We start from the raw sequence: 12,569 nt of genomic DNA on the forward strand, positions 1-12,569 counted from the left end.
TCACCAAACCCTTACTGAGGATCCACTAGGTGGGCTGATTCAGAGAGGAGTCAGATTTGGTCCCTGACCTGACCTGACCTCCGGGGGGGGGGGGGGGGGGAGGAATTCGGCCTGGGGCCAACTCACGAGTAACAACACAAAGCACCGTGTGAATGTGTAAGGGCCATTGACAGAAGTGTGTACAAGGACAGGAGCCAACAGAACGATGCTAAGAGCTTTCTGGTATAGCAGCTGCTGGAAGAAACACGTCTACTCTTTCCAAGGAAGGGCAGCATCCCAAGCAAAAATTCCTTGCCAGGCCGCCCGCAGCGATAGAAGAGTGTGCTTTGACGCCTTGAAGCCCTCGAAACCAAGACCCTGAAATCTGGACTCTGAGGGGGGCTTCCCACGTTTGTGCTTGTAATCTCTAGGTCTGAGATGCCAGTGAACCTGAGAAAGAGACTGTCGGGGGCTCAGCCATTCTTCCCTTCCAGAGCTCCGGTGCGCACAGCCTCCCTCCCTGTGTCAGAATCCAGCAGATCACTTCCCTAGACAGAGAAGCACTCGAGTCCTTGCCTTTTGTCACACTGAGCTCTTAATTGGCTTGGCCCATCACATCGCTAGAGGTAAAGGCTCCAATCCCAGACTAAGCAGGTCTCCAGCTGGGGTGGAAGTCTTGGCCAGCCAGCCCAGACTGGCAGGGGACCAGGGGGGTGAGATCTGGAGCCTGCTCCCTCGCCCAACCCCCGGTAGACTAGCTTTCTGGGACCGAGGAACCCATACGCAATCCCGCTTTACTTTGCCCTCGTCTTCCTCCCCACAGATAGAAACCCTCGAGGAGAAAGGAGCGTCGGGGCCGGAGGAAGCAGCCCGGGCAGAGAGATGGGAGGCGGCGTCAGCGCTGAGGACAGAGAGCTGGCCAAGAGGTCCAAGGAGCTGGAGAGGCGGCTGCAGGAGGACGCCGACAAGGAGGCCAAGACCGTCAAGCTGCTGCTGCTGGGTGAGCGGGAGGGGACGGTGAGCTAGAGGAGGAGAAGGCCCTTCTCCTTCCTGCGTGTTCCGGATGGAGGTGGCTGCCGGCCCACCCCAGGGGGAGGCAGGGGGACGGGTCGCTTTTCCTCTCTCCTAGTCTCAGGCCAGGGGCCAGGAGCTCTGGGCTGAGCACAGCCACCCCGACACACAGAATGCCAGAGCTCCTCCGGAATTGTCCTGCTTGTCCTTGAACCAGGAACAGAACCAGGGCCGGGATGGACCCACCCGTCCTCCAAATCTAACCAAGCCCAACACCTGATGGCCTGGCAAATACCGCGGACCCTGGACTTGCAGACCATGTCCCAATCTGCAGGCAGAGAACTCTGAGTCAAGGACTCAGAAGTCCTACCATATGTATAATCAGCGTCCCGTCGTCCCGGGGATAGGCCCACTCGTCAAGTATCCTGGTCCCGGCTTCTTGTTCTCAGTAACCCTTAGCCGTAGGGAGCCCTGAGGCGGAGGGATGGCGTCTCCTGGAGCAGTGCTCTCCCGCTTTCTGCCCGAGAGCCCCCCTCGAAAGCCCCCGCCAGAGGGGGAGTTCATGCCCTTGATGAGCTCCTAAGCAGATCAGCGGTTTGGGCTGAAAACAGAAAAGCTCCCCAGTGGTCAGAGCAACTGGTCACGGCTGTAAAGAGAACTAAGACGGTGGAGTTCGGGACACTCAATGGCAGTGCAGAGGGGTGCAGCCGGGGCGGCAGGCTGGGCAGCGTGTCCAAGCCCAGGAGCAGCCCGGGACCTGCAGCCCCACCCGTGTGCGGCCTGGCCCTAGGGACACGCTAATAGAACACCCCTCTGCAAGCTGGGCCCCAGCTCCACGGAGCCCAGGAGGCCACAGAAGGGGGAAGGGAGCCGCTGGGCCACTGGGAGACCTTTTAAGCCTAAGCGGCTTTCTTCTGCATTCAGGATAAGCAGCTTGAGGGGGGGAACAAGCACAGGCTAAGGAGGCGGGAGGGGGGGAGACACGGGGCCATATAGATTGGGGGGGGGAGGCCCAGGGGCTCGTGAGTGCTGATGGAGGGAGAGCAGAGTGTGAAGGAGGAGAGGGCATTTCAGTCAGTAAAGGAAACAGCATGACGATGAAAAATGCAGTATTTCTGTGAAGGAATGCAGCTCTCTCCCATCCTGCCCCAAGGTCACTCTCCTGAGTAAAATGGTCAGAGAGCAGGAATGTGTTCAAGGAGTCTCCCGAATCTATCCCTGGTTCTCAGTGGGAGTTGCCACCCCCCCACACACACCTTCTCCCGTGGGGACACCTGGAATCGTCCGGAGGCATTTTTGGTTGTCGCAACTGTAAGCATTGAGTGCTGCTGACTTCTAATGGGTGGAGGCCAGGGATGCTGCTAAACCCTCTCCAATGCGCAGGACAGCACCCCCCTCCGGAAAAATCACCCAGCCCAAAATGCCACTAGTGCTGAGGTCGAGAAACCGCTCTAAATCCAGACTGACTGGCCCGAGCTGGAGCTCCAGGCCGGCAGAACGGAAGGCAGCAATGAGCCGCTGTTGTTCCTCACACAGGACTCCCAGGCAGGCCCGCGTCTCACTGAGGGGGGCGGGGGGGGCAGGAGCACATCTGGAGCATGAGCGTCCCTCCCTGCAGGTGCCGGGGAGTCGGGAAAGAGCACCATCGTCAAACAGATGAAGTGAGTAGGAACAAAGCCCCGAAGGACCGAGGGAGGGAGAAGTCCCAGAGCCAGGAGAGGCAGAGAGAGGGCTCTTTAGCTTTTTTTTTTAAGTTTTTTTTTTTGTTTGCTTTTTTTTTTACAGAGACAGAGAGAGAGAGTCAGAGAGAGGGATAGATAAGGACAGACAGACAGGAACGGAGAGAGATGAGAAGCATCAATCATCAGTTTCTCGTTGCGACACCTTAGTTCATTGATTGCTTTCTCATATGTGCCTTGACCGTGAGCCTTCAGCAGACCGAGTAACCCCTTGCTCGAGCCAGCGACCTTAGGTCCAAGCTGGTGAGCTTTGCTCAAACCAGATGAGCCCACACTCAAGCTGGCGACCTCGGGGTCTCGAACCTGGGTCCTCCACATCTCAGTCCGACGCTCTATCCACTGCGCCACAGCCTGGCCAGGCAAGAGGGCTCTTTAGCTTTAAGGCACCCTGATGTGAAGGATACAAAGGACCCAATGCCCCTCTAACTCTCCACTTGGAGCACAGCAGTAGGAAGAGAGAGATCAGGCTCCTACGACCCCTGAAGTCCTCCCAGACCCCCACTGCCTTAGGTCCGGCCGCCCAGGCCCAGCTGAGGGTCGGGTGTGCGCTCCCGCAGGATCATTCACCAGGACGGCTACTCGCCGGAAGAGTGCCTGGAGTACAAGTCCATCATCTACGGCAACGTGCTGCAGTCCATCCTAGCCATCATCCGGGCCATGTCCACACTGGGCATCGACTACGCCGAACCCAGCTGCGCGGTACGTGCTTGACGGCCTGTGGTCAGGGGCGGGAACTGGGCATCGACTACGCCGAACCCAGCTGCGCGGTACGTGCTTGACGGCCTGTGGTCAGGGGCGGGAGGAGGAAAGGCTAATAAGAAACAGACGCGCGGCCAGCAAGCTGTGAGGAACCATGGGTCAGAGGAGTTCGGCATAACTAAAATCCCACATACTGAGCTTCAAAATCGTTTTCCTTCAGTCTTGGACGAGTATGCACTTCCAGCCTTTATAGCAAATGTCTACAAAAATCTGCTGACAGCTTCCTCTGCCTTTTGTCTCCTGTTACCATGTAAATCGCTCCCCTCGGGCTCCTTGTCCTGGCCATGGGACTTGTGTAAACTCAATCCCTAGTTCCAATACGGCCTTTCCCCAGATTTAACACAGTGACAGGTTCCTGTCTACTCTCTTGTCTCCCCGTGGCCAGTCTGGTCTTTAAACCTCCAGTCTCCCCAGTAGAGGACCGCATTCTGGGGCAGAGCACACTTTTGGACTAAGGATGGAGGGTAGGAACACAGGGAGGAAGCCCCTGGGCCCTCTGCTCCCCGCTGGGCACCCCAGGACTGGGTAGATTGTCGCCCTCCACATCTCAGAAAGTAACCAGTATGTTTTCATAGGGGATCTTCACTGGACAGCGCCTCCACCTCAGGCCTCGGTTAGCAACGCACACTGCTTCCCTCCCCGCAGACCTCCCGGGGGCCTCCTGGAAAGCCAGGACTCCTGCGTGGGCCTCAGCCAGGTTTCTGCCTTGCAGGACGATGGGCGACAGCTCAACAACCTGGCTGACTCCATCGAGGAGGGCACCATGCCCCCCGAGCTGGTGGAGGTCATCAGGAGGCTGTGGAAGGATGGCGGGGTGCAAGCCTGCTTCGACAGAGCCGCCGAGTACCAGCTCAACGACTCGGCGTCCTAGTGAGGCTCTGACCGGGGAGGGGGTTGGGATCGCAGGCTGCCTTCTGGGGGATACCCCACCCGGCCTGAAGGGCCAGTCACTGAAGCTGGGGACCCAGGGACTGAGTTCAGCCTGCCCTTTCACTGTGCTTTGAATGGAACGCCTTTAGACCAGGCCATGTGCCACATTCCACATTTCCTGCCACTCTCTATTGCTGTGCATTGGCCCCCAAAGCCGAACACCTCGAATTCCAAACGCGGATTCCAGCCCTGGTCCCATCACCAAGCTAGCTGGATGCCTGTGGGTAAGATTCTTTCCTTTCCTGGCTTTGGCTGCAGGAAATTTAATGTCATCCATGCCAATCACTTTTCTCTAGCTACCTGAACCAATTAGACCGGATCACGGCCCCTGACTACCTTCCTAATGAGCAAGATGTACTCCGGTCCCGAGTTAAAACCACAGGCATCATTGAGACCAAGTTTTCCGTCAAAGACTTGAACTTCAGGTGAGTGTGTGGTCCCTTGAAGGCACCACCAGACACACATCCGGTTCCCTGATAGCAAAGGGCGTGAGTGTGCTTCCTGACCTTCGCTGGGGCCCAGTCTGCATCAGTGTCCTGCTGCCCCTCCCCCCCGGCCACCTTCCCATCTGACCACCAACTGGCCCCAAAGTGGCCAGCTCCGGGGGTTGGGGAGGAGACCACACCGAGTGCATGTGGGTCACAGCTGGGCACAGAATGAGAACAGCTGTCTCCCTCAGGATGTTTGACGTGGGGGGACAGCGGTCAGAGAGGAAGAAGTGGATCCACTGCTTCGAGGGCGTCACCTGCATCATTTTCTGTGCTGCTCTCAGTGCCTACGACATGGTGCTGGTGGAAGATGACGAAGTGGTAAGTGGCCCTTGTACCAAGCAACCTTGAAAGACAGGCCCCCATGACCGTTCCTCTAAGCTGTGCGTCACTCCAATGCCGGACTTGGGTCAGATCAGCTAACAGTGACATACTACCAGTCTTCCAGCAAGCCCATCCATACCACAGGCAAATAATTCTAGAAAAACCTCTTCTTCTGCCAGCCCCAGCTTAGCTTCTAGGTTGGCACTTCAGAGGTCCGGAGTTACTGAGAGTGAGCTTGGTCTCAGATTTGACACCCAAGTATCGCTTGGACAGCACAAAGCTCGTAAGAGGAACTGAGTGGTAAAGGGATAAGGGTCATCACCTTGGCAAAGCAAAGGAGTTACATTAGTACTTCCTGGGGAAGTGAGGGGTGGGAGACGGAAGTGATGGAGCAGCAGGAACAGCGTGTGCAGTGCACCTGCACGCAACATGACAGAGGGGCTGAACTAACCTCATGTTAGCCCAGACACACACACAGGTCTAAGAAGCGAGACCAGAGCAGGTTCCTCACATGCCACGTAAAGTGGCAGCCAGACGACTACCTGAGGGTCAGTCTCTCGAGCCTGCAGTTTTCCAGGACAGGGAGCTCTGCAGGACAAGTGTCAGCCCCACCGTCACCTTCTGAGTTTGAGACAGAGGATGTCAACGGTATGGCTAACACTGATTTCACATCAGCATCGGCTTCATTCATGGAGGTGCTAACTGACAGAAGACGAAGCTCCTGTCTTCTTCTCCCTTCTCTTTAGTAGTTCAAGTTCACATCAGAGCACTCTGAATACCTTCCAGACGAAATGTCTTACAGGGCCATTCATTTTCCAAGACCTCAAGTCAATGAGGTCTTAAAGGGTTTTGCAGGAGTATTAACAACGAGAAGAGGCTACAGATTAGGTTTGTTTTCTTTATTAGATGAAAGGATTGAGCCCAAGTTAGCTAATAGCATGCTTCAAGACCCTGAGCACAGGCTGGTGGGGGGCAGTGGGCAGCCTCTGGGCTCTGTGGATGCCCAGCACCATCTCCACCTCGTTCAGAGTGGCCACCGAACAAGGGAATAAGGCAGAAGTGCTTGTGGGGTGGGAAATTCTCGAGGCCTCACCATTTGGCACCAGGGCAAAGGATCTCACTGATGTTCCTGCCCAAACTGAGATTCAGGAGTCCGTAGCAGAAGCCTATCAAACTCACCCTGGAGATGCAAATGGGCACATGCTAACTCGGGCCCAGTTCAACCCTGTACCAGCAGTTTATGGATGTCAACACCCTTAGCTGTGCCCTGGCTGCCAACGACTGCATAGCATTCTTGACCTTCACCATCACAGACGTTCCCCATATATGATCTCATTCACCTTGCATAATCACCCTATACGACAGAGAAGACTCAGAAAAGCTCTGTACTTTCCCCCAGACCACAGCCGTGATAGAAAGAGGATTAGAAGGCAGATTTGTTTGGCGGCACTAAAAAGAAATAACCTATCCCCTATCTTTCCTTTCACATTTGGACACTAGTCTCTCCCAGAGCAGGAGGTAAGACAGATACCCCACAAGCCCAGCCTGATATCTCTGATGGTATTTCCTCTCACCAGAATCGTATGCATGAGTCACTGCACCTGTTCAACAGCATATGTAACCACAAGTTCTTTGCGGCTACTTCCATTGTCCTCTTTCTCAACAAGAAGGACCTCTTTGAGGAAAAAATCAAGAAAGTCCACCTCGGCATTTGCTTTCCAGAGTATGATGGTAAGTGTCAAGGGCTGGAGACAATGGTAATGCCGTCTTTGTGGTGACTGGTGACAGCCTCATTAACTATACCAAGGGGACATAAAAGGACTTGTCTTTGAGGAGTACTAAGTGAAACCCCTGCTTTGCCACGTTGATGATCCCTTTTCCCTTTAATACTCCTTCCTTTTAGGAGCTTTGTGATGTCCAAGTGATACTTGGATGTCTAATCTGAGAGACTTGGGCATTTAGTTAGAGGTTTAAGTTCAGATGTCTCTGGAATAGAGCAGACATTAGATGCAAGAGAGCCACTGACTATTCAGGTGCTACTTACCAGGAACCCAGGGTGGAGACATAGACCTCTCTTCCTCAATTTCTTTGGTTAACTCGGGTGAGAGATGCTGGAGTGCATCACAGGAGAGGAACCTCCCTCCTAGACCCCCCAACTGCAGCCGTTTAGCACATTTTGAGAATCAAGTCAGTCACCTAAAAAGTAAGCGAGCAGCTAAGAGGAGTGCATTTACCCTACTTCTTTACTATTTTTCTGGAAAACCAGGAAACAACTCTTATGAGGATGCAGGAAATTATATCAAGAGCCAGTTCCTTGACCTCAACATGCGAAAGGATGTCAAAGAAATCTACAGTCACATGACCTGTGCTACGGACACGCAAAATGTCAAGTTTGTATTTGATGCAGTTACAGATATTATCATCAAAGAAAACCTCAAGGACTGCGGGCTCTTCTAACCTTCGTTCCTTAAGGACACCCTCTACGAACAGGCTTGGAATCTGGGGGATTTCAAGCAGACAATCACAGGTCACGACACCGTGACACAGGGAATGAATGCATTCTCCCAGGGAGATGGGGTATGCAGGGTTGTGACTCTCTCTCCCACATTCTTTGCAAAGCTGGGTAGCTAGTGCACTTTAAAGAGCCCCAGGCCCGGAGGCAGGAGACCCAGGTTCCCGCACTGGTTCTACAACTCACTCTAGAATGTAAAGACTTCATCTCTCTGAGCCTAGAGTCACTTCCCTATAAGACAAAGGTAACTTCTTCACTACTTCACAGGGTTATGACGACGATGACAATCAAAGCTGAAGGGAAGGCACAGGAAGGCTGTGTGGTTAGAGTTGCAGAAAGAAATCCTATATAAAAGCTGCCATGTATGAAAGTCAACACCAGGTGTAGATGAACTATCCCAAGCAAAACAGCAAAATGCAATTAACAAAACCTCAGTAAGCCCCCACCCCCCCTGGAGTGCAGACCTCTTAACTAACAGACCTCTGTGTGCCCTTAGCTCAGAGATCTGGATCCCTGAACAGGAGGAGCTGGTTCCTAAGGCACGCATCTAAAAATGATCCTCTTTATTAAGCACAGACTATCCCTCTGCCCACCCCAAGCTGCCGAAAGAACCCAGCTTCCTTCATAAGTAACGGTTTCTCAGCTCTACACGACACTTTCTGAATAAACCTGAACGACATCAACACATTCCCACTTGTGGTGTTAATGATTTTATTGCCACTTCTCTATCATAGAATTTAAGAGTATGTGAGCAATCTTAGACTTCTCATTTCAACGGCTACGTGTTTCAGAACAAAAAAAGGCAGCTGATCTTGCTTCAGGCAATAAAGAATTCCCTGCAGTTGGGTCTGTTCCCATGGCATGTGGCTGAACATGTCCTCCCAAACAGACCGAGAAGAGAATTAGTCCTTTTAACTCCTTTGAAGGGAAAGGAAGCTCGCATTTATCCTGACAGGAGGTTGTGAAGTCACGCATAGATTTAGCACTGACAACTACTAGTGAGGCAGGCTCTTGGCCTCCAGATTTAGTATATAAAAGAATGTGTCAATTGAAATGAAAATACTCCCCTTGCCAGAAACACACCTTCGTCCTTAGGCTGCTACTCGCAATATTGATACTAGAGCCATATGAGCTGGAAATACGCTGGAGAATAAATTTGCAGCTGTTAAAACTGGATTCGTTTAATAGTCTGATTCCTTGAAAAGAAACCAACTTGGGAGCATTACCGGAGAATTAAGGAAAACCTTAAGCCAAAGAAAAAACATGGGTAAGGTTTCTCATGTCCAAGAGTTGCTCAGGAACACTATTATTATTAAATGGCTTGCACCAACTATGACGGACCTGCTTGCTTTAGAGTTCAACATACAGGGGTTCTGAGATGTTTGTTTGTACGTGCAAGGCTCCCTCTGACAGTCTGATGAAATCTAGAGGCCTCTTCTCACAATATTTAAAACCGCATAAAGTAAATTCAGAGTACTACAAAGAAAACCAACGTACCGAATACAGTTCTATCTTTGCAGCTCTGATGCACCAGGCTGGAATCTTCGCTACAGCAATGACCTTGTCTACACATGCCCCAAATGTGTGATTTATCCCATTTAATCCATCCTCATAAAGGGGAGGAGCCCTGCCTTCCCCCAGTCATACTAGCTTGTTTGCTTCTGTGAATAACTTTTCCTTAATCTCTGAATCTGGCAGGAATTGTTATGGGCCGAACTATTCAGGCCGAACCCAGGCTTTTTGGTTGCTTGGTGGTTAGATGTTCCTATAGAACCTGTCCTACAGAATGAGCATGGGAACAGAGCCAGTCGGGCAGGTCTGGTGGAACACCCCTAGCAAAATAAAGCAGTGTCCTTTAATCCTCCTTTTTCTCTGGTTGACATCCCAACTTTCACGGGTTTATAAACAAATTCACACAAGCCACCCTGCGCGAACACTCAAGTTTACTTTGGAGGCGGGAGTAGCAGCATCTAAAGCTACCGTGCTGCATAGCTGCGTTAGGGTCTGGTTATTCATCTTCTAACGCTCTCAAGCCAAACCTCTTCTGGCAAGCCGATATGGGGTAAAACTTAGGGGGCGGCGGTCATCCATTCACCTGTGTCTTAGAACAAAATCAAGGTAATTTTCTGAAACTCCTGGCCAACACTAGGCGTTCCTCTGAGTAAAGGTCAAACGCTCTGGACAGGCCTCCCAAAAAGGCACTCCTCACCCCAGCTTCAGGGTCAGGCCCAGAGTGACTCCGGAACTCCACGTGCCAGGGCTGGAGACAAAGGGCACCACTGCCGCTTCCCAAGAGTTGGCTTCTTTTTATCCCACGGACTATGTGGTGAGTGTGCGCGCAAAGTTCCCTCTGCATGAAACAGCGGCTAGAAAGCTTAAACCCCAAATTAAGCCATATCCTCTGCTGTCTTTGTCTTCTCCTGCTTCATTTTAAATTTACTCTATCCTGTTGAATTTTAAGTACTTTTATAAGCGATCAGAAGTTCTTTTTGGGAACAAGGTCAGAAACAAATATTCAACCCTATTCTCATGAACTGCAACCATAACTCTTAGAACATTAAATCTAGAAGGAACTTAAAAACATTCCAGCCCCATCACTAGCAATTTATGGGTAAGAAACTAAGGCCCAGGGAGGTAGAATGTCTTTATCAAGATCACGCTGCTTGGAAGCAGCAGATGGAGAACTTCAAACCAAGTCTTCTGAGCCCACAGCCAGTGATCTTCATGCACGCCGGCACACACCCGTTGGTCGGTTTCCTTACTCTCCTAAGCTCCTCCCATTCCCAACCAAAGTCGGTTATTTTTTCATTGTGCCATCTCTAAATCAGAAATAGTTAACAAAATCATCCCAAACTAAATAAAAGAGGGTCTCAAATGTGGAATTAACATAAAATAAACACCGCTTTGTTTGCTGAAGGTATAATTTCCTGTTCGTATCCTGGAGGGCAGAGACCGCATTGCACTTCTCTTGCAGTGCATTAGACACTGATGACAGTAAACTAGGTTCCAATCATAAGTAAATCTAATGAAAAATTTTTTTTTACAATACAATATGATTGTACAAAAAGGACATATACAGTATGTTCCACTTACATGAGGCAGAATGCCATTTCCCAGGGCTGAGTGGAGAGGGGAATAATGTTTAATGGGGACAGAGTTTCACTTTGGGAAGATGAAAAGTTCTGGAGACGGTTGGAGGTGACAGGTATGGGACAGTGTGAATGTAAACACCACCGAACTGTACACTTTCAGATTCTTAAGATGGTAAGTTTTATGTTACATATATTTTACCACAATAAAAAAATGGAAAAACACCCACTATAATTAGAGATGGGCATTTATGTTTCTGTGGATAAGAATGAGGAAAGAAGCACACAAATCCAATCTTAAAAGCAGTGTAAAGACACTGACTTGTAACAGGTCCTATTAAAAAAAAGATCATTTACATGTACCTCAAACAGTTCAAATCAGGACAGCCCCATCACCAAGGGGAGAAATACCAGCACTCCAAACGCAGTCTACACGTGATGGCGTACCCTGGACCAAAGCGTGCCAGCCACGCTGGGTGGAGAAGCCCCCACCCCCAGCCCGGAACACAGAACCCAGCAGGACTTCAGCGTCAGGCCGGGGACCTTGAGGAGTGTGCCAGAACCTCTGGTGGTCCTGCTAGGTCAAAGCATGAAGACAGGCCCTGGCCGGTTGGCTCAGCGGTGGAGTGTCGGCCTGGCGTGCGGGGAACCCGGGTTCAATTCCTGGCCAGGGCACATGGGAGAGGCACCCATTTGCTTCTCCAACTCCCCCCCCCCCTTCCTCTCTGTCTCTCTCTTCCCCTCTCGCAGCCGAGGCTCCATTGGAGCAAGGATGGCCCGGGCGCTGGGGATGGCTCCTTGGCCTCTGCCCCAGGCGCTGGAGTGGCTTTGGTTGCAGTGGAGCGACGCCCCGGAGGGGTGGAGCATCGCCCCCTGGTGGGCAGGGCTTCGCCCCTGGTGGGCGTGCCAGGTGGATCCCGGTCGGTGCATGCGGGAGTCTGTCTGACTGTCTCTCCCCGTTTCCAGCTTCAAGAAAAAGAAAAAGAAAAAGAAAAAAAAAAGCATGAAGACAGTTCGGGGAGGTCAGACACCAAGCAAATTGCAGAAGGGGCCTTTTCCGCCTTTTGGTCATGAAAAGCAAGCACTATATGACTAGAAAATAAAGAACTGGATTTACATGCAGAACAAAAACCTTTCACCTGTTCCCCATACAGCCGGACTTCATTTCAGGTCCTCAAAGTGAACACGGGGAGTGACGCAAGGAAAGACAACCAGACCAGCTGCAATGAACCCGTTCGTGGACGTCAGCGCCTTAGATGACGTTTTTTATATTGCAGTATAATCTGGAATATCATGAATATTCACAAAGCACGTTTAAATTAAATGTTACTTCTATTTGATGAGAGCCATGGAACATCACAGTTGGAAGGTATCACTAAGCCTGTCTTTAGTTAACAGAATAGTGATGTAAAACTGAAAGATTTCACAGGTAGGCGGGAGCAGGGGAAAAACCAGAACCTAGCACACCAAACTCTCCATCCTCCTGAGTCTGACGTCTCAGGACCCTGACGCTACACGAGCAAGAGTGAACAGTTAGCACAGGCAAGCTCTTGTGATGTATGTGTACCAGGACCTCTCCCACAGGGACTGTGGGCTCATGAGGGTAGTAGTTAGGACAGATTTTCAAACGGTGCGCTGCAAGAATTTTTAAAACATGTGATGCCTGACGATTTAGTCAGAGGCACTGACCTCTTTTCCCTTAGGTTGTCAAATAAAAAAATGACAACAGCCAGCACAA

At 51.3% G+C, this 12,569-nt stretch overlaps 1 protein-coding gene across 2 annotated transcripts; it reads left to right on the forward strand.

The window, feature by feature from the left end:
- The first annotated feature begins 461 nt into the window (after positions 1 to 461).
- GNAT2 (G protein subunit alpha transducin 2) lies at positions 462 to 8,180 on the forward strand. 2 transcript variants are annotated; one of them, XM_066353269.1, is made up of 9 exons: positions 462 to 692; positions 803 to 979; positions 2,609 to 2,651; positions 3,287 to 3,428; positions 4,201 to 4,358; positions 4,715 to 4,843; positions 5,098 to 5,227; positions 6,808 to 6,961; positions 7,497 to 8,180. In XM_066353269.1, exons 2-9 carry the CDS (start codon positions 862 to 864, stop codon positions 7,685 to 7,687), a joined length of 1,065 nt encoding a protein of 354 aa, XP_066209366.1. In that variant the 5' UTR covers positions 462 to 692; positions 803 to 861; the 3' UTR covers positions 7,688 to 8,180. The 2 variants fall into 2 exon arrangements, with proteins under 2 accessions (XP_066209366.1, XP_066209367.1); XM_066353270.1 differs by lacking the exon at positions 462 to 692 and having other exon boundaries at positions 734 to 979.
- The last annotated feature ends 4,389 nt before the right edge of the window (positions 8,181 to 12,569 follow it).

The sequence above is a fragment of the Saccopteryx leptura genome, chromosome 11 (assembly GCF_036850995.1).
Source record: "Saccopteryx leptura isolate mSacLep1 chromosome 11, mSacLep1_pri_phased_curated, whole genome shotgun sequence".
Lineage (NCBI taxonomy): Eukaryota > Metazoa > Chordata > Mammalia > Chiroptera > Emballonuridae > Saccopteryx > Saccopteryx leptura.